The sequence below is a fragment of the Myzus persicae genome, unplaced genomic scaffold (genome assembly GCF_001856785.1).
Source record: "Myzus persicae strain clone G006 unplaced genomic scaffold, MPER_G0061.0, whole genome shotgun sequence".
Classification (NCBI taxonomy): Eukaryota; Metazoa; Arthropoda; class Insecta; order Hemiptera; family Aphididae; genus Myzus; species Myzus persicae.
Window position 1 is genome coordinate 392,793 of NW_019101794.1, and position 21,469 is coordinate 414,261.

Genomic DNA, 21,469 nt, shown 5'->3' on the forward strand with positions numbered 1-21,469 from the left:
AATATAATTGATTTTTTTATCTTCCACTCTCTATAGTCTCTATTACTTAATGCAATGACAGATTTATATGAATACGTATAGACATACATCTGCAGGGCTTCAAGTTACAGTAATATTGTAATATACTATATAATACAATAAATTATATAATAATCTACTCCATAGTATTTTCGATAAATAAATGTCCACCTAATTGAGGTGGGTCAATGTACGTAACTGAACACAAGTGATTATGGCAATAATATCCGGATGTTCAACTGCAATCATTTGCATGTTTAAAATGATAAATATAATATGTATATAAATGAAACATATCATATTATAACATTTAAATGTTAATATTTGTATCCTACTTACACCAAACACACGCGGTACAAACGCAATGATTGTAATTACGAAATGTACGCATGGACGAATGATACAAATGCAAATATTTCCATAGTACTAGAAATTCACAATCTTCCAAACAGTCACTTAAAATTTATTTCGTTATAATTCGTCGTGTTTATCTTTATTTTAGCGTAAATGGGATTCCACCAAATCGATCATACCTCGTACTATGGTCATTTTTCCAATATTTCAATTCATCAGATAGTATTAACTGTTATTTACTATCAATATTCTAATTGAGACTGTATTTAAGGACAAATTTTTACGAATTATTTGTTGACCTAATAACTCATAATATGCCAAGATAACGTTTATCCAATGATGGAGAAAAATACATTTGGCGCCGTCTATTATATACCCAATACTCATGAAACGTGCTTCAATATACCTACTATGTGTTTATATTATTAGACATATATTTGTATACAAGAAAATTATTCTGAATACAACTCAATGCATTCAATAATTGCAATTGGGTAAACAATATTTTCTCGGCATTCGGCAACAATACAAAAATAAAAATATACATTAATAATGTTTTCAGAAAAAGTGTATTGTGTTTTTCTGAAAAGAATTTTAGAGCCTACTCAGCTACATTTCCTTAGACCGAGACGTAAGACGTAATGACTTGTGACCTTTTCAACAGTAATAATATTCAAAATACTGAATGTTATGCTCAGGTTCTAATTTTATCATGACGTGTTTGTCATTGCGTTAGTAGCGTTACAATAAGACTTTGAATCTCTTTTACATATTCTATGTAAGACAAAATGTTATTTATTTGGTTTTACATATGTCGTCGAGTCAATGTAATACATTTTGGCTCTTGGAAGTAACGCAGAACCGTGTTTAACTTGGGTTCCGAAATTATCGTAGGAGTTAAAAGGCAGTATAATATTTTGAAAGTGTGAAACGACGCTCGTTTCGAGGGACGATGGAAAAATTGACGTGTCTTACTGGATCGCGTGTTAATTTTACATAATAATGAAGTTGAAATAAGTTTATAACATAACATATGTGCATTAAAATTTACCAAGGGACCGGTTACAAATTACAATACGCGCATATAATATATTATAATTTGGTATCAAGTTTCATGCGGGATGTGCTAACGAGGCTTTACTGCACTTATACTCGTATTCATTATTATGTTTTACGTCATGCATAGTATAATATGCCATGTGGCTTTAATAGTATAAACTAGTCAAAAAAAGTTTGCAAAATATAAAATATTGTCAGATGTGTAAAAACCTATTTATTTTGGCCCGTTAAATTCGATAAAAAACATTTCAGAGAAAAAATATCATTCACCTACATCAAAAATAATTTCGAAGAGAAATGGTTAACTTTGATCATTGATTTTTATAATAAATTAATAAATAATAGTGCAATACTATAAAAGCAATACTCTATATAACGTACCATACATGATGTGTATAGCGTGGTAGGTTCACTGATACGATATTATATTTCATTAACATTTACAAACTATTAAAATATATAATATGGTTAAGTGAATATGGTTTTAATTATGGAAAAAATAAATGTTTTTATTTTCCGCTGTAGTACGATTGTGTATAATTTTTATAATCAAATTAAAAAGAGAATCGACGCGGTTTTAATGTTATTATTATTAGTCTTCAACAGTTTTACAATATATTGATTAATGATTACACTAGAGTTTAAAAGTGCATAAATTTAAGATAATTTAATGGTTATAATTTATGGTTTTTGATCAATTATTCAGTGCTTAAACTCCTATAGATAAACTGTTTTAACGATTTAGATAGCATCATGCACACACACAATTATATAGAAATAGATACACTTTTGAAATACATATAGGTTTCTAATTTGTTATTAAAACTTTAATGGGAAAATAAATAGTGCACCACAGCCATATATATATATATAGGGGGGGGGGAGAATGTGTACTGAATACTGATGTACTGGTATTTAAAGGTAACCTCTTGAACGACGTGGTGCCGGGTTATAACCAACATGACACGTGCGTCGAGCACGACGTCGAAGAAAATCTGCCAGGAAATTCTCGCAAATACGATACGCAGCCATCATTTCCGCGTATAATATAATATACGTAAACGAACTTACAACATATTTCCGCATGACCATAACGGTGTCATTTTTTTAATAAAAAAAAAAAGTGTTACATGCAAATGTCGGGGTCGTGTGAAACGTACTGGTGCGTTGTGCATATATGATATTCTATCAATTAAACAAGGGCACAAAAATAAGGAAAACTAATGGTTTTTATATTTTTTTTTCGAATTGGTTCATATAGTGTGGATTTACATAATATAATTATATTCGTACATTATGCAAGTACAGAAAACTAATGGTAATATACTTATATAGTTGTGTAGGAAACTCGGAAACGAATAACGATCGGCGACGTGCCATATTTGTATGCATCAATTAGGTTCTATATTTTAATTCCGAGCCAAATAGTAAACTAAACAAAACTCGTTTTTCTAACTACAGGTAGGATATCTAAATTTTTTTTAAAAATAATACATTGTTTTTTTATAATTATTGTTTCGTCTCTATCAGAACACAGCTTCGTACACATTACAAGTAGATTGTGAGAACAAAAAAAAATTTCGTCTAGTTAAAAATTAATTTTGTGTGCTGCCCTAGTTTCTAGACGCAATTCCGAGTTCTGGAGAAAAATAGGTGACTTTAGACAATGATGATTAAGTGATTCAGATTGGGTTTTTTAAAATTAAGATTAAACTTTATACAAGAACTAAGAAGTGACTAATACATAATAGGACACTGACACATTCTTTTCTTAGCATACACAATATAGATGATTACGTATGAGCCCGTAATGGGCACTTGGTCTTCGATTTGATATCTGAATGACCCAATAATCAAGAGCCGATGCACACTCGTATGGTCTATGGAATATATACTTCCGGAGACCACTCGAAGTATATAAAAATACATAATAAAGATAAACAGAACGTTTTTTCCTACGAAATATTATAATATTCAATATTATACACAACGGAGGATATTATACAATGCAAATGGAACGATTAAATATTGTACAGAAATCAGCTGCGGAAGCGGCTGCCGGTTTAGCGATTATTATTGTAATTCTGCACCGTTGGCTTTAAAATATATTTACGTGTTCATATACGCCATGTTAATTTATTTACTCGGTTGAGATCGTTTAGGGAAAAAGCTTCGTATTTCACACCTGTGGCGGGCTGCGAGAAGTAATAAATAAAGAAGTATAATAGGTACCTATAGTATAATATAATATGTATCGAAACTTGAGAAATAAAAATACTTGTGAACATTATTATGTATAATGGGCATCTATGGGTCAAAATTATATTGATGATGGGTAACTAACAAGTGATATGTATAGCCATATATAGGCATACAGCTGTCATTAATGTCATAAGATTATTAAGCGTGGGATAATTGGAATATAGATGAAATATTATTTAATTAATTTGTGTTTTGAGATAATAGAGTTATATGTAACAAGAGTATATACCGATGAGTAACAAGAAAAATATAGAATGTGGTACCAAAATCAAGATCAAATAATGGTTTAATTCTGTTGATATTATTAGGTATTAAATCCGGTACTATAATACACTTTTAACTTATAATCTACAATACTTAAAAACTAATGTTTCGAATCGTATACTTCATAAATACTATAAAATAATGTCCATCATAAAATGTTTTGGCCTAGATAAGGTTAAGTTGAAAAGTTTAAAGTTAAAATGACAGAAGGCGTTTCTTATTATTATGTAGTTCTATGAGCTATACACAAAAGGTCAAATAATTTAGTTGCAGTGCCTACGGCTAGTGTCAAGCTGACATATTTATACAGATGAATAAGATATAAACGAAAAAAGTTATAATTTCATTACTATTGAAATTGATTTTATTACCCCTAAAAGTATATGAATATAAATAGTATATATAACTTTATTTCATAACAATGGTCTTCGACGAATTGATGAGTAAATGAGAAAACGTTAAAATGTCATAATATTTTGATATTTGAAAAATATATTTATCTTTCACTATTATGTCGAATGTTATGTAAGAAGTTAAATATTGTGCCGGTCTGTTCATGAGAAATTCACAATAAAGGGCAACTTATTGGGTTATATATTTAAATATTTATATTTTACAAAAAAAAAGGTTAGATAGGTGTACAATATACAATATACATACTACATAGTACATGTATTCAAATATTAAATTGATTGAATGTCTGATGAACATGTCTATACCGGAAACGTTGAACTAATAATTCTGAGAACCATTTTAATTTTTAACCCAACAGTCAAACAATCCTGACATGACACAGAGATTGGCAGGGCGCTGTGCACCATATTAGATAGTCTCAATAATAGAATATTATATATCGTTGTTTCAAATTTAAAAACAAATATAAACAATCGCTTCCGTATTAGTGCGCTTGCCGAGATTTTTTCATTATTTATTATCCTTGACTTTTAAAAGTATATATTATGGTATATATATGAAGTATGTACTGAATTCTTTCTGAGCGTATTTACTATAACTACTGTACCTATATGACTAGCCGTGAGGGAACTGTTGACAATTGGTGTTTACTGTTTACATTATTTCAAATGGCCTGTCTTTTGTGTACCTACCATTACACCGTATATAGCAAAACAAGGTCTGTGAGGAAATACTATGCACTGCCTCCAGTGATTGTCTTGTTATTTTCTTCTTTGGTTTAAAAGAATGCGAGTAAAAAAAAACTCTTCGATGGTTCTCAACAATAACATGAACGGAAGAGTAAAAATAGCATATCTATACAATACAAAAATCGATAACCGTATCTGTCATAAACTCTCAACCTAACTAAATCAAAAAAAGTCGGCTTCGTGCAGGGATACCTACCTCTTATTTACCATCCATAATTCAATATCGTGAGATTTTAAAAATGCAGTCTCGTCCGTTCTCTCGCAACAGTGACACGTGTTGATACAACGAGATACCAACACTTCACCAAAATGAAAACAAAAATATTTCTTCAGCTGCTCGTTATTTAAAGTGTTTACGAAAATAATATACAAATCTATGAAACATAAAAATATTTTATTGAATTCAAATTAATTAAGTATACTCCCAATAGTTAAGTATAAAAACATAATGTTTTAAACTATATCTTAAGGATAATTTGTTCGCTTTTAACTTTTAAATCATATTAAGTAATCAATATTCAACGTGGTCAACAATGTGTATTATATAAGGGCAATTCTAAGGAAAGTCGTTTCACTTAACCATCCTGTAACTAATTGCAAACGACATCAATAATATGGTACTGAAATCAGTAAAATAATTTGAACTTAACTATTACATGGAAAAAACAACACAAATAATGAAGTACAAGGATAGTATTTTTGTCCAAAAAAATGTTAGCAGACAAAATAACAAAATTCGCACGATATCGCCATATTAAAAAATAATAGTTGCTTTACTCAGAATTTTGCATGTGTATAGATTTTCTGTGGTGTATATATTAATTAATTTAGGGGGGAGTAGAATCTTGAGTCAGAATTCCTGACAGTATAATTATTAATAATAATAATAATTCAGCTACAAACCACATTCTTTTATTTTCAGGGGATGAACTGGGGAAGGGTTGAACCCCTAACCTCTCTCAATATACACCACTGTAGATTTTACTGTATATATTAGTCATCGTCATTAAAAAAAATATCTACCAAATAGGTGTTACCTGCACGTAAATACCAATGGCCGTTAAAATATTTTGGTGCAAATACGTTTTACAATATATTTAGAACGATGAAAAAATGTATCTAAGTATAGTTATGTGCAATATTTAAAAGTCAAAACCGATTTAGTGTCGTTAAATATTTTATGCATATATACGTTTCGGAACCGTTTATTCGATTAAACCATTTAAGTTTTAACGGCTTCATATAAAAGCAGTAAATTCTGAACAATATATTAGTGTTACTACCCATTTTATACAAAAAGACGGATGTTATTTAGTTTAAGAGTTGGTTAATTGGTCCCCTCGTATTTATACAACACCAATCATAATCAAATAAAATTATTTTCTTAATTAAATTAAAACCATTTAAGTATTTCTTGAATAACAAGGAAATATATCGTTAAATTATTAATAACATTTTTTTTTTGTCTAAGAGTAAGTAGACAATAAGCTTGGTAAAACTAGATGAAAATTGTTGTTACTAGCCGCTAATAATAAGTTTTTAAAAATTTGATATTATATCAATAGTTTCATAATTACATACGACTGAAGCTAAATCTTAAATATATAATGTATTTATATATTACATATTGTATATAATATTTCGTTTTAATTAATATAAGATTTAAATTTAAATGGTTATTACGTTTATCATAGTTTTGTTAAAATAATAAAGCTTAATAACTTCTACGAAAGAATCAAATATTATATGAAAATGTAATTTCACATTTATTTTTTGTAGCATACAAATCTTGGCCCTTTTCATAAGGATGATTGTTTAATACTATACAAATTCTTTTATAATCATAGAACTGTATTAAAAGGTTAAAGTTTTAGTTAGAATAGATCTTTATAGAGTCAATAGTCAATATATATAGTAATTAACTTTTATAATAAAATTGTGCAGTTGTTTAGTGACGTCCTATTCTTTAAGTAAACGTATATTTTTAATTATTAATAATTAGGTATTATACCGATAACGGATTATATCAAACCACATTTATCTTTTTATTTAGAATTATTGATACTGGTATTATAATTTAACACTATTCCTGCTACATAACACAAGCCTGCCTATATGATTTAAATATATAAATTATATTCACATAAGAATAAGCTTTAATATAACGTACGTAAACAGGTGTCTTATTATTTTACTTAATATAACACGTATTTTATATCGGTATATATACATATAATATATATATATACATTAATCAAAATTTACTAGAATGAATGAAAAAATATTTTATAATATTTAACAGTGGGTATTTAATACCTAACTATACAAACATTGTGTTATTACTTATTAGTTATAAGTTACCTATTAGTTATTAAAAATCAATACTGTGTATTACTTATTAATCATAATTAATAAACCATAAGGTAACTCAGTGTTACAGTGTAAATAATATGTAAACAAACGGGGAATCAAGTTCTATTGTAATTTTTTTTACTGGTAAACCAGACATAATAAATCAAAATAGAAATAGAAACTCGGTTTGAAGCATTTAGATATAAAGGAGTCGACCGTGACGTCGTGGCTCGTGCGGACGACGACCAGTTAACTAGATAATTTAAGTTTACCAAATGTATGGGATTTTTCGAGACAATTTATTTCCCTTGTTTATTGTTTTAAATAATAATAGATTTTGGACGTAATTGGACAGGTCTTATGAAATGTATTATAAATATTATAATCTATAATATTTTATGGTATATGTATACCTACGACCGTACTGAAGCAGTGTAGTGACACACCCCATAAAACACTATTATCCATTTATACATGTACCTTATACATTGTTTAGAACGTATCGTCAGTACTCAGTGAGTTATAACAATCGTTTCTGTACGGTGTATTACGTATATCGTATAACCTACCGCAACTTACGGTTACGCGGCACACCTCTATTTATAAAATAGTATATTAATATACTACACGTACAGAGTACCTACCCTATATAGGTTTACGTTTTACGAATACTTCTGTATAATGTATATATATATATATATATATATACATTTATATTGAATTATTTTTGGGGCTGCAGAACGCCATGTGTTACTAAATAGAGGCGGAGTCCTGGGTGCAGGATTATTATTATTAATTAACATTTTCCCCAGACGTCATCGATCTCGGCTCGCGTGATGTATACTATCAAAACCGAAGTCTGGTCGATCGGTTTGAACGATGGATAATGTATATTATAATATAGGTATAATATTAATAAAATAGATATATACAATACATCTATAGTCTATATACCTACAACGCACGCTACTTCCACATACACAATGCACATTACGGTATTACACACATTATTGTGTACAGACGGTCCTCAATTGTTACACCTCTCTTAGTTTTTTTTACAAAACCATCCATACTGGTCATAGATGACTCACAAGTCACGATAGGCATTCTCAAATTGTGCGCCTGCGTTCGGACTTATTGTGTTCAGATTTATGATGAGTTGTGTGTATAGGACCATTAGCAACGATGATACATAAAGCGTTTGTAGAGTGACCTCAAGGTTTACTCGAGGTACAATGATATTATTTCTTCCTCAGCTTGACTCCACGATAATAGAATAATCTTCTGCAGTAATTCGTAATTCGTAATTCGTAAACATAATAATATAATAATATAACAACAATACAAATCATACTTGTACTCCCAACACTCTCCCTTTTTCTTTACTTTAAAACTAACCTAACTTACAGAGTAGCTATTAATTTGGAAATTTTGATAATCATTGATATGATGTTATTGTGCAATCATAGTTGTCGGAAGAGACGAAAAGTCATATACGGAAGTGTTCCCTTGACTATCTAGCCACTGTGTTTTTATTTAATAAATATGATTATTTTTTTTCCCTGGAAATCCGACACGGGACGTTCATCCACACTCGCGGACCGCAAGTTGTATGTCAACGGGTGCCTCCATCTGCAGTAGTTTACTTCATTTTTTGTTTTTACGTTTTCTGCACAAAGGCCGATGACCATAGATCATAATAATATTATAATAACTATATCACTCGTTCGATGGATGCTGTTGGTAATATACATATTACATAAATATATATATATATATATATTATATATATGTGTATTCAATAGTGTATTGTATAGCTCAATAATAAAAGTTAAAACATCCCAAAATATGACTTATAAAAATGAATAAAATTACAACTTTTGATTTTTTTAACCCTAAGTATTGCATAACATAAATTAATAGATCGCTACAAAAAAATACTGAAAATTTAAGTTTATCTGTAGATAATAGTATACTATTATTTATTACCACCTACCTATACTATATACATACAACGGAAATATGTTTAAGACGTTTTCGTAAATTGCATATATTTTTAGAATAAATATTTTGTGGTCTTCGTTAATATACACATATATGGGCACAAAATATATCACATATTAAACTTTTTACTTAAACCTATTTTGAAAATCAATGCTATAATCTTATAGCAGAAGTATAGAGTTTATAAAGTATTAATAGCGGGTAGTTAAAACTCAATTAGATGATTACATTATTTTTTTATAACTAACTTTAATAAAGTTAATAATAGATAATATGTTATCTTCATACCTTTTTAAATACTTCAATTGGTTTTGTAGTTTATCGTAAATATATCATACACATTATGCATATATGTGTATTTATAAAAATAAGGAGGATGTTTTGGATGTATAGTGGTTCTGTAAACATCGTATTTCATGATTCCCTGATTTCGATGGTCCGATGCCCGATGAACCATGAACCTAATTATCATCAGTATATTAAGCAGCTAAAGTTTAAACTCTAATATTATATACATCCTAAAATAATTATAACATTAAATGTAATCAATAAATTTTAATCTGAAATAGCCAGAACACATAAGGAATATTAAAAGTAAAATGAGGAGCTTAACTGTATTATTCTAAAAATTCGATTTCTCGATAAATCAACTATAAGACAAATATGGCACCGTGTAATTCAATTATATTATACGGTACAACTTGTAGGAGAGTAGAAATATAACGGGCATGAATATACATTGCAAATTAGTACCTACTATTATAAATTATACAAAAAATTATTGTAAAAGTGGCGTATTCCCCATCAGTAGAATCACTTAACCACACAAATATATTATTTGTTTATGAATTATTATACATCAGACACAATTTAATAAAATTCATACAAAATCACACGAATTAATGCTACAGAAATAATGAACGGAAGAGCAGGAAAATACATAAAACCGTTATATATATTATTAACAATTTCATAAACTCCCAAAATTACACTGGGAAAACTAAAGGTACTCAATAATTTAAACGACGAAGTAAAGAGTTTAATAAAAAGTTTATGTGATAGTTAATCCAATAATACCAATGATATATGATTAATAAAAATCAAATAAAAAAAGCAATCAATAAAATAAGTACCCAGTGAACTTGATGAGAATGAGTGTACCTATTAACAAAATTATAAAAAGTCAATATATCTAAACATTCTAAACATAATATAGTATCCACGTGTACCCAAAGCTTATGCTAATTTTGTTTCTAAAATATCTACCTATTATGCTTTATATTTAATTAGTTAAGTATTTAAGTCGTATTTTTAATTGCATAAGTAATTTACTATAAAACAAATTATAATATCCATAAACTCCGTATACCAGATACGAGTGTATAGCTCAATGGTATAGTATATAAGTTTCAGTTATATCATTAACGTATAAATTATTGTAATTATTTAGTTGTAATTGATTTGGCCGAAATAAATAAATCAAATTGTCTTGAAAAAATAATTGATAAAATTCATGCTGATAACAACAATATACCTATGTATTTTATATTTTATGTAAGTAGTATGTATTACTGAATAAGTATACTCTAAATAGTAAATCCTAATAACAATAAACTGAGTACCCAATCATATATCAATACCATTACTGGAGTGTTTATTAGACATATAAATACGTAATTCCTTTTAAAAATAATGTCATATAGCTAAATTTGCTCTTCAAACTTTTAAGTTTAAACCACTCAAATCAACATTATTTTTATATCTCAAATTATATGTGATCGTTTAAGATCATCTTTATTACATAAAGTCTATTAACGCATATTACGTATTTGACATCATTTTTTAGTAAAATAAAAAGACATTTCCGAGTACACTATCTATTCTGGAGTTGAATAATTGTTATTATTAAAATATGATATTTTACCACATTATCATATTTTAACATGTACCTATATCTATATTAACTATTCTGAATTAAAATATTATTAGCTACCATAACGTGAAATGTGAATGTAACAAATAATAGTTTCTACGCATAAGAGATATAATAGGTATTAATTCGTATCTATGTATTTGACAAAATATAATACACCTAAGCCGGATTCCTAGCTACTTCGTGTATTGTGTCGTGAGTAGGTGTAGACGTATGGAAACAATGATTATAACTCGTCAAGACATTGGCTTAAAAGTTGAGCTGCGTAGTTAATTCGATCGGTATATTCGATTAAAACTTGGTTATTACACGATACCAGAAAAGTAATGTCAAATCAGAATGGGATTTGATTGACTTAACACCACTACACGAGTACACGACACACGACGTAGCTGTGAACTGGGCTTATTTATACTAATATATAATTTACTTATGAACATCAGTTAAACCGCGGTATAATAATGATTTATGACTTATACCTCCGTTAAGTTTAAATCATTTTATAACAAATAACAATATAATTTATTGACGTACCACATCCTCGTAGATTGGCGGTGATCGAACCCGTCGACGAGTATTGCTGGATTCTTGAATGGGTCTTGTAAAAACGGTTTGTACACTAATGGCCAAAAGCAACCATCGAACAACCAGCAATTTGAACGGCATAGACTCGACGAACATTCGGGCCGTTAGCATGTTATCATACGCCACCCAACAGTCATTTATGTCTGATATAACACTTGCTAAAAAACACAAAACGAACGTCATTATAACTAAGAGAATACACAACACGCTGGATACATTCAAAGGCTGAAAGTTACACTACTTAATTACTACCTAATTCATTTTACTAATTCGCTAAATTAATATTGTTACTCGAATAAATCGCCATATGAAAAATAATTTATATGCATATTTTATTTGCTGCTTGTAATTTGTAATGCAATAGTTTCATTATTTTAATTAAGGGTACTGGGTGATTCATTCAATGTAAGACACTCATTATTTCAGAAACAAAAAGTTTTTGAAAATATTTTTTTAAATTTTTGTAAGTTGTTAAAAAATAATATTTTTCTTATAAAAATTCAATAAATAATTCTTATGCATATTATCATTATTTAATTGTTTAGTTTTATATTGATAGCATGCATTTTTCATTCCTTATTCATAAGCAGATTTTTTTTAAATACTTAGTTATTATATAAAAATCAAATTTTGGTCGTGAAGTTTATGAGCTATAAGTTATAAGTTATAAACTATAATTGTCCAACATTTTATGATTACAGATCGAAATACTCCGAATGATATTTTTTTCGGTATATGAAATAATCATACTAAAATTTCAAAATTTCAATTTCGGTATTTCAAATAAATGTCATGCTATATTGTTATTCCAGAGTAAAAAACTTAAAAAAATAATAACAATAAAAATGGAAAAAATAGTATTCTGTAAAATCAGTATTTTCAAAAACGTGTTTTACGAAATATTGAGTGTCTTACGTTAAGTAAATCACCATGTATATTATATAATTTGCATAATAATTATATTTACTGTAACCAGGTAATTTCATGATATTCATATTTCATGCATGATTATCAGTATATTTAACAACATTTTTATAAGTTCTTGTATTTTCCATGACATTGCCTTGGTTTGCAATATAAGAAATACGAATGAACCTATATTATATAACTCAGTTATCAATCACTGGACACTGACTAAATATCGCAAGTTATAATATAACACAAAAAATAATATTATCAGTAAAATATCGCATGGACAAAATTTCGTCAGTATAGAATATCAGAAATACAATTATAATAATATGCTATATATTATAAATCCAATTCAAGTATAATTAATATTAAATATCTACTACTCCCTTACATTAATTATTTTTAATTTTAAATTATACAAATAATACTTGAACTAATTTTATAACATTTGCATACTATTAATTATAATACTTAATTATTATATATTATCATTAATACTAACTATTAAATATTAATCATACTTGAATAATTTTAGCTGTTTATTTTGTACTATAATGTTATTGCTATTTGCTGATATATTTTGTACTAATGACATTTTTGTCGTGCAATATTTTCGCCTAGAAAAATTTTACCAATGATATTTTGTCAATATTCCTACCCATGCAGTTGCTTATTAAATTATTCTTTTGTAGATCGTAGATGCTTACATTTTTGGTTCCACCATATAATACATTTTTTTTTAAAGTAAACTGATAGATAGTTGAATAATCGATACACGACGAAGAATTATGATAATAAGTTATAATATTATCCATGCTACTATATAAAATGTAGTCATTTTCTTTTGTTCGGGATAAACTCCGAAACAACTTTATGTCACTTAATTTTTTTTTTAATTAAAGAGGACATCACGGAGAATGTTTTAGGTATACATTTAGTCCAATAAAATTAATAAGTAATTATTTATTATAATTAAAATCAATTTGTAAATTGTAAACTTATATTTACATTTTGTGCGGCAGGTATTGTGCTCTTGCGTTGTCTGGTGACGATTTTGATTTGTTATTTATTAATTGTTGATTTTTGGTTGTTTTAATCATTTGAAGGCTTAATTGATTGTACATTTGATTGAAGGTTATTACTAACGTACCACTTTCATTTTCGAAAATGCCTAGACGAAAGTAAAGCTACCTTTAAAGTAAAGGGTCCGGTTTACCACTACGTTGCGCGCAGTCTTTTTCCATATTGTAAGCGATATAATTTTTTTTCAACATTATGAAGAATCCGCGGTGGCGACGCTAAATTTATATGGCTAAAAGTGGTCTAAAATAAAAATAATTATCTAACATTCAGAAAATTAATATTAAATTAATACCTGAGAAATCTCGATAGCGAAGTTAATAAGTTAATGATGCCTATAACTATTCCGGCATCACAATTGATTATGGTCAAGTTTGACTGATTAAACCTTATTATATTTTATTTAAGCTATTAAATACGACCAAAAAACTGTGTCTACATAAAAACTTTTCATTCATAGCCCCACAGGTGATAAAAACTCTTAACAATAATGTACAGTGTTATTTATTTTTATAACTAAACACAGTATACACTATGTACCTAGATGTATTGTATATTGATGTTTGATACTAATGATACTTTAGTTTGTATTTATAAATACACAAGTAGTATGTATACATTTGATGTTGAATTTGACTTTTCCTTTTAAATTTAAATGCATTAAACGAATTTTAAATAAATCGTGTACTTACATCGAAAGAAATACATTTTTAGTTATAACATGTAAAATTTGAATGACATATTTATTATTTTAAATTGCAACCTTTCTAGGCAGAGACATTATTGTGGAGAAGGATTTAAAAAAATCTTTAACAACAGCAATATACATGCGTTTGCTTACAAATTACAATATAAATAAAATAAATTATTTCAACTCTCTAGTGATTTGAAAATTATGGTACAACACTGCAACTATATTATAATAATAAAAATAAATTCATATTTTTTTGGTGATCATTATATTTTATTATGTATAGTTAAATAATATTGAGTATATTTTGTCAATTTTACGAGGGCATAACAAAGCGCTAGGTACCTACGTCATAAGCGTTTTATATTTTAGTGCTAGAACTACTGAGCATTGCCTGGACAATGGTCCGACCGTGTATTGTATACGATGTACTGTAATAAGGATATGTTGACCAAAAGGCAAAAATTAAACTACTTAAAATTATGTGATAAGGCCACCCCAACGCACGTTCAATACATGCAAAGTAGAAACATGTCAAGAGAGTTTTCGACTCATACGAAAAATAAGTTATAGGTGTATAACAATATGGTCATCTACAACATAGGTTGTAGGTATAACTTTTTGCCATTGTTTGGTCAGCGGTTTTTTGCTACGGTACACGCCACGATCGTTTCTCATACAATAATCATCGAACACCCAACGATAACAATACGACTTACAATGTACAAATATCACGATTATTGTCAAGCATAATATATCCGGCTTCAGTGCAGTTACGCGTAAAAACTCGCAAATTGAGCACGTCCAAGCGATATCCGTTATGGTTTGGGTCTGTTGACACGCCGCGGGAAGACGCTGTTCGGTGGTGTAGGCGAGTTGTAGGTGTGGATATTCGACTTGCTCTCAGCGTCCCAAGTCTGTGTTATTGTATTGGCTATCGGTCGGGAGACGCCAAGTTTGCCGCTCGCCGCCGAAACACGATCGATATCAGAACGCGCGATGATGAGTCAACGAAAGTTTCACTGCCATATAACACTTATTATTATATATTTTTTATTATCGGTGTGGTGCGTAAGACGACCGTGCCGGAGTGCGTAGACGTAATATTTCCCCGAATTCTTAAGCCTGTATCATTCATAATTATCACAAAATATTATAATTAGTGTTTACGGGACGATATTGTTTATTGATGACCGTTGAACAGGTGTGCGGTGTACTGTATTGTTATTATATTATCGTGTTTATTATTTAATGATATATGTTTAAAACGCTAAACGTTTTACAATGTGTTATGTACCGTTTTTAGAGGTTATCGTATTTCGAGAATTTCAAATGCAGTAGTCGACGAGAAATAAGGGTTTATTAATTAATTATTATCATCTATGCGTGTAAATAAATAACAACGTCGTTGGATCCATTTCTCGACAATAATACTTACCTACCTACGCAAATGCCAAATACTGCGGCACAATGGCTCATAATACTATCTCGATATTTTTGTATACCTACAAGTGTGACGGCGAGTAATATTATATTGTTGTTTTCTAGGTTTGATTATTTATACAATGCATAATTTCATAACTACCAATCAATGCAGCCCTTTTTAATATTGTTTGCCGTGGTATAATAATAAGACACCCAACTGTTTCATTAATTATAATTTCAAATCGATGATAAAGCTGAGTTAGGATGACCGTAACATAAGAGACAATTGAGTTAGTACATCACTGACCCAGACCCAAAAATAAAGTATTGAGATATAGATATAGGGATTAGACATTTATTTGTTTATAAATGTATAAAGTGATATCATATATAGACTCACGCGATGTTAGTGGTTTTTTGCACTTAAATATGTACCTATATAATATATGTGTAATGCCATATAATGACATTGCAGTTTTCCAAGAAATCGTGTATTTTGTATATATATATATATGTAATAATTTTTTTTACGTCAATGCAAATCTACTTTTTCTTTTTTGTTATGTTTACAACCAAAAGTGGTCTATATGTATAATATGTTAACAACAAGTGTATATTATAATACTGGAGGTTACTGTCATTTTTGGCAACCCACTTATTTAATGATGTATAGCTTATGAATTAATGTTAGGCAAATTATATAACAATAAAAATAATGTGATAAAAAACTATACAAATTATTTATAATTTGGGTGAAATAGAAATCTCAGAAACATACATAAAAATATAATCATTGCTTTATATAAAAATTTGTTGAAACAATATATAAACAAGGCCCCATCCAAACAAATATTCATTACATTTTTTTTTGTTATTAGGTGCATCATAATAGTATAATGATACAAATAGAGGAGAAAATTGTCTAAAATATCAGGTTCTTATTAGAATTTAAATAGTGGAATTATAAAAATAATGTAGGTAGATATACAAATACGGCAGATCGCCTACTTTTTAAGTTTTATATGCTCGTTTATCCTAAAATATAATATTTTATTCACATAGTAATATAATAATCGAATTTAAATTTTAAACTAAAAGATTATTTTTTGTATTCATTAACAAAATATGTTAATGAGAAAACAATATTTATACATATTGTAAAGTTCCATAGTTCTATAAAAGACTATACTAGTTTATTAAAATAAGTGATTTGAAATGATCGTTGTTTATTGTATAAAAAATAATAAAATATATTAATGCTAATAAAACATAATTGTAAATATTCTTCTTTTTAGTAGGGCTTATCTACGTAATAGAGCAGTAACAACATAGGAACTATCTACAATCTACTATTAAAAATATGATTACCACAAAAAAAAACATAATATAATTTTCTTATAATCAGTAATCGGTAATGTATTATATAATTTCATTTCATTGAATAATTTTTGTTCCAGAAATATATAATATTTTAATAAATTACCTTCAAACAATACATAAATTAATGAAAACAAAAAAATATCGTATTATTTGAGATCTTAAAATTAGTCAATTGAATATAGATAGCAACAAGAATAATACATATTTTAAACCGAGACCCTATGGACCCCTTGGGAAATGTATTTAAATTAACTTTGATTTATTTTGTTTCAATATACATTACAGTTTGTATTATTTATCATAATTCATCAGCCACCAATAACATGAAGTAATTACATAACATTAAAACAAAGGATATTTTTTTTGTATTTCTATAAAGATGATTTTTTAAATATTATTTTTTACTGAAAAGCGTTTAGCATATATTACTTTTGATTGATGGATTTATAAAAAATTAAAATTAAACTATTGAATAGGATCATAATTTTATTTCGATCGCTGGAAGTTAAACTAAACAAAATTATTAATCAACTGGTCGGCGGAAATATGGTCTTTAACAGTACCTATATAGTTCCCTAGGAATACTAGTACTTATAATGTATTAAAAATATATATGGCTTACACAACTACTCAATAACGTACGTACAACCTATATTTTTGTTCAAAACACCGATACATACTCAGTTTTCGTTGGTCAAATGTATACTTTACTACTTTATTAGTTATTTTGAGAGAATTCGATTTTAAATTGGGAGAGAACCTTTTTCGAGAATTGGTAGTGTTTCAATAACAAGGAAAAAAAATGACTCCATCGGGCCGGCCTAGCTACTACTATAACGTAATTCGGGGTACATATGGTTTGTGGGTGGTGAAAGGTGTCGGCGGGGAAAAGTAATAAAATTCTCTAGACGCCGTAAAAACGTACATAATAAGTATCGACACAATGTGGCAGAGGGGCCGCACTTCTGTAAAGAAGGGTTAAGGACCTCCCAAAGTTTTGTTCCAAACAACAATAATAATCGAGACAAAATGTGAAAAATAAAACAAGAAACGAGATGAGATGTTCAGAAGAGCATTAAAAATATTGCAAAACGTCGACAAAGAATTTAACGAATATTCGCACGTATATAATAGTGCGACCTAATCTATATAGTAAGCGTATTGTTAACATAATGAAGATAGTCGTTATTATGATGAATGGTACGATTTGCGCAAATATGACATTAATTAGGTTTTATTAAAATCGCATTAAATTATACTTTAGATATACATTAGATATGCATTGTACGTAAACATAATATTGAGTCTAATGTATAAATCTACTCATTTTTGTTACGTATCTTTGTAACATAAATTACTATAATTATTCGCGTGTGCATGTCCTGCATATAAAAAACAATAAAGTAAAGTTATTATAAATCATTTTGGAAACAAAATCTCAATTAAAAGTTATTGTAAATGTTATCTATATATATTCATCTTTTCTTAAATGAAAATCCTTAGAAAATAATATCAAACAAATAGTGAGTTGATAGTTTATGGGTCTAAGGAATTTTGAAAAAAATTATGTAAATCATAATATAATTGTGAGGTTTTCTACTTTTTAAACGTGGTAATTGATAAGAATTTATTAAATCATTATCACTGTAATGATTAAATTTGAATGATTAATAAAGTATTTAAAATTTTGTAAGTGCGTACCCATATAATATATTATTTGAGTACATGGAAACATAACATACAGTTTACAACAGCACAACATTTCTTTCCGAAATTTAGTTCGATTTATGTTAGTTGATTCATTTTGATTAAATCGTATTAGTATAAGTTACAGACAACTGGAAACCAAAATTAATATAAATTATTATTTATGTTTATGTATAATATTATATTATTATGAAATTTGGGATTGCGTCAATTTGAACATATAAAATTAAATTCTCATAGGAAGTACTATATGGGGATATCATTACAATAACTTACTATAATATTATTGTACTTATTACACCTGCGGTGCTTTCAATTTCTGTAGTGTGTAGAAAAATGTATTGATTTTAAGTATGCCAAAAATAGAACAGAATGTTATTATGGCATTATGCAAATTTTAATCAATATAAAGAAAATACTTTTTTAACAATACTAAAACAGTTTTTATAAAAATGTTCAAACCTACAAATAATGAATACTATTTTAAATTTGTTCAAAGGTGTATAATAATGTACTTTACAAAAATAGCCTATTCAACAATTATATATTTTATTCACACCTAATTTTAAATTATTTATACTATTGAGTTTAATGTTCTTAAACTATAATATTTAAATAATAAATAAATATAATATGTATTTTTAAATTTAAAAATACAAAACTTATGTTCAACACGTTACAATATAGTACCTCTTCTCTTAATCGCTTTCAAAAATCAACCAAATCGACACACAATAAATTCATGTAGCTAATTTTCGTACTTATCTTATAATAATTTATCAAAAACTCTGACTTACTCAACAACACCGGCTTGCCGATGTAATATTATATTATTATATCGGCATTAAATTGATTCTCTCGCCAGATCCTCGAGCGTTGACGACGGGGTATTACTCGTCGTCTGTATAATATACAATAAATATATAATTTAAATTACAATACGACAAACAAAAACTTTTAACGTTTTATCTTAAACTAGAACTATTGCACGCTCGCGTGTGAATATCACAATATCGTATACGACGACTATCGGGGGGTGTGATAATTTTCAAAACGGTACACAAACGAAAACTCGCAAACGACGGTCCCAATCGATACACTACCGCACGCGTCCGCCACGGCCGCACCACTGCCGGTCGGTCGGTCGTTCATTCAACTTGCCGCTACCGATGACGCCGCCGCCACTGCCGTCTGGTCCGTGCCCGACGACAATATCTGTGGTCGCCGTTGTACATGTGCAGCATCGGTCGGTAGTTCGTAAATTATACGGAGTGGTCTGTTTGTAAATGGCTACACTACGTATAATAATTTACTAAAAGCCGATTTCCGACATTTTGAAGAAAAGTACGTTTTTTGAAATGACTATCATGAACTATTATAAATTATAATATATTCGTATATAACTATATATTATAATGTTATGACAACACTAAGGTTTTGCAAAAACTAATCTAATTTTTTCATAGTTATCGGATATACCTACCTAGTGGGTGAGTAGTGGATTTATATTATGTTCATCTGACACCTATTATACATCAAACTATCAAACTCTTAAGAAAATACGATTCTGCCTCCGATATTGTGAAATTAAAAACATGGGTTTTTTATTGTAAGACAATCGACAATAATTATCATATTATTAAACATAGAAATAGAAATTATTTTTTGTTTTGTGAGACCCCATAGAGTGTTCACAAATATTTCAGTGCTTATCCTTATATAAATTTAATTATACTATTCAAAACCATGCAATTTGTTTGGAAAAATGAGTGTAGCTAGCTTATAAATAGATCACCCTGTATATTGTGCGTATGTGTAGTAAATTAAACGGTGGAACCGTCAGACAGACGTTATTATTTGCACGACGAAAACTAGTTTGCAGTTTTTATAGTTGTGGGCTGTTCTACCGCGTATATATAATAATGATATTTTGAAAACCGTTGTGAGATGTCATTGTACATACATATACCACAATCCCTAGCTGTAGAAGTCTTTCAAGTTGTAACAAGGGGAGGGTCGGTGACGGCAACTGAAGAATCAGTTGCAAGTTGCAATAGCAGCACCTATTTGAATTTTTACTCCACCACATTTTAAAAACGTTTAAATATGAAATAATATTATACACCATTAGCTCAACGTTCAATGTTCTGCAGCCAGCGGCGGCTATCCCATATCATGTGTTAGGGTTTGAAACCGATATTGGATACCAACTTTGAATACTGGTTAAAACCTTTAACAATCAAGATGGATATCGATACTGAAAGCCAAATAGGCAAAAAT

General features: G+C 28.5%; 1 protein-coding gene across 1 annotated transcript in view; it reads right to left on the reverse strand.

Annotated features, from left to right (window-relative positions):
• The window catches only part of LOC111030434 (matrix metalloproteinase-2-like), a 47,379-nt gene extending 27,022 nt beyond the window's left edge, over window positions 1-20,357 (reverse strand). The window contains exons 1-2 of the mRNA XM_022309917.1: window positions 19,987-20,357; window positions 11,944-12,152 (exon numbers count right to left, since the gene is read on the reverse strand). Coding sequence (XP_022165609.1) covers window positions 11,944-12,105 — 162 coding nt within the window. The 5' untranslated portion in view covers window positions 12,106-12,152; window positions 19,987-20,357. The remainder of the gene's footprint in view (window positions 1-11,943; window positions 12,153-19,986) is intronic.
• Between the last annotated feature and the right edge of the window lie 1,112 nt (window positions 20,358-21,469).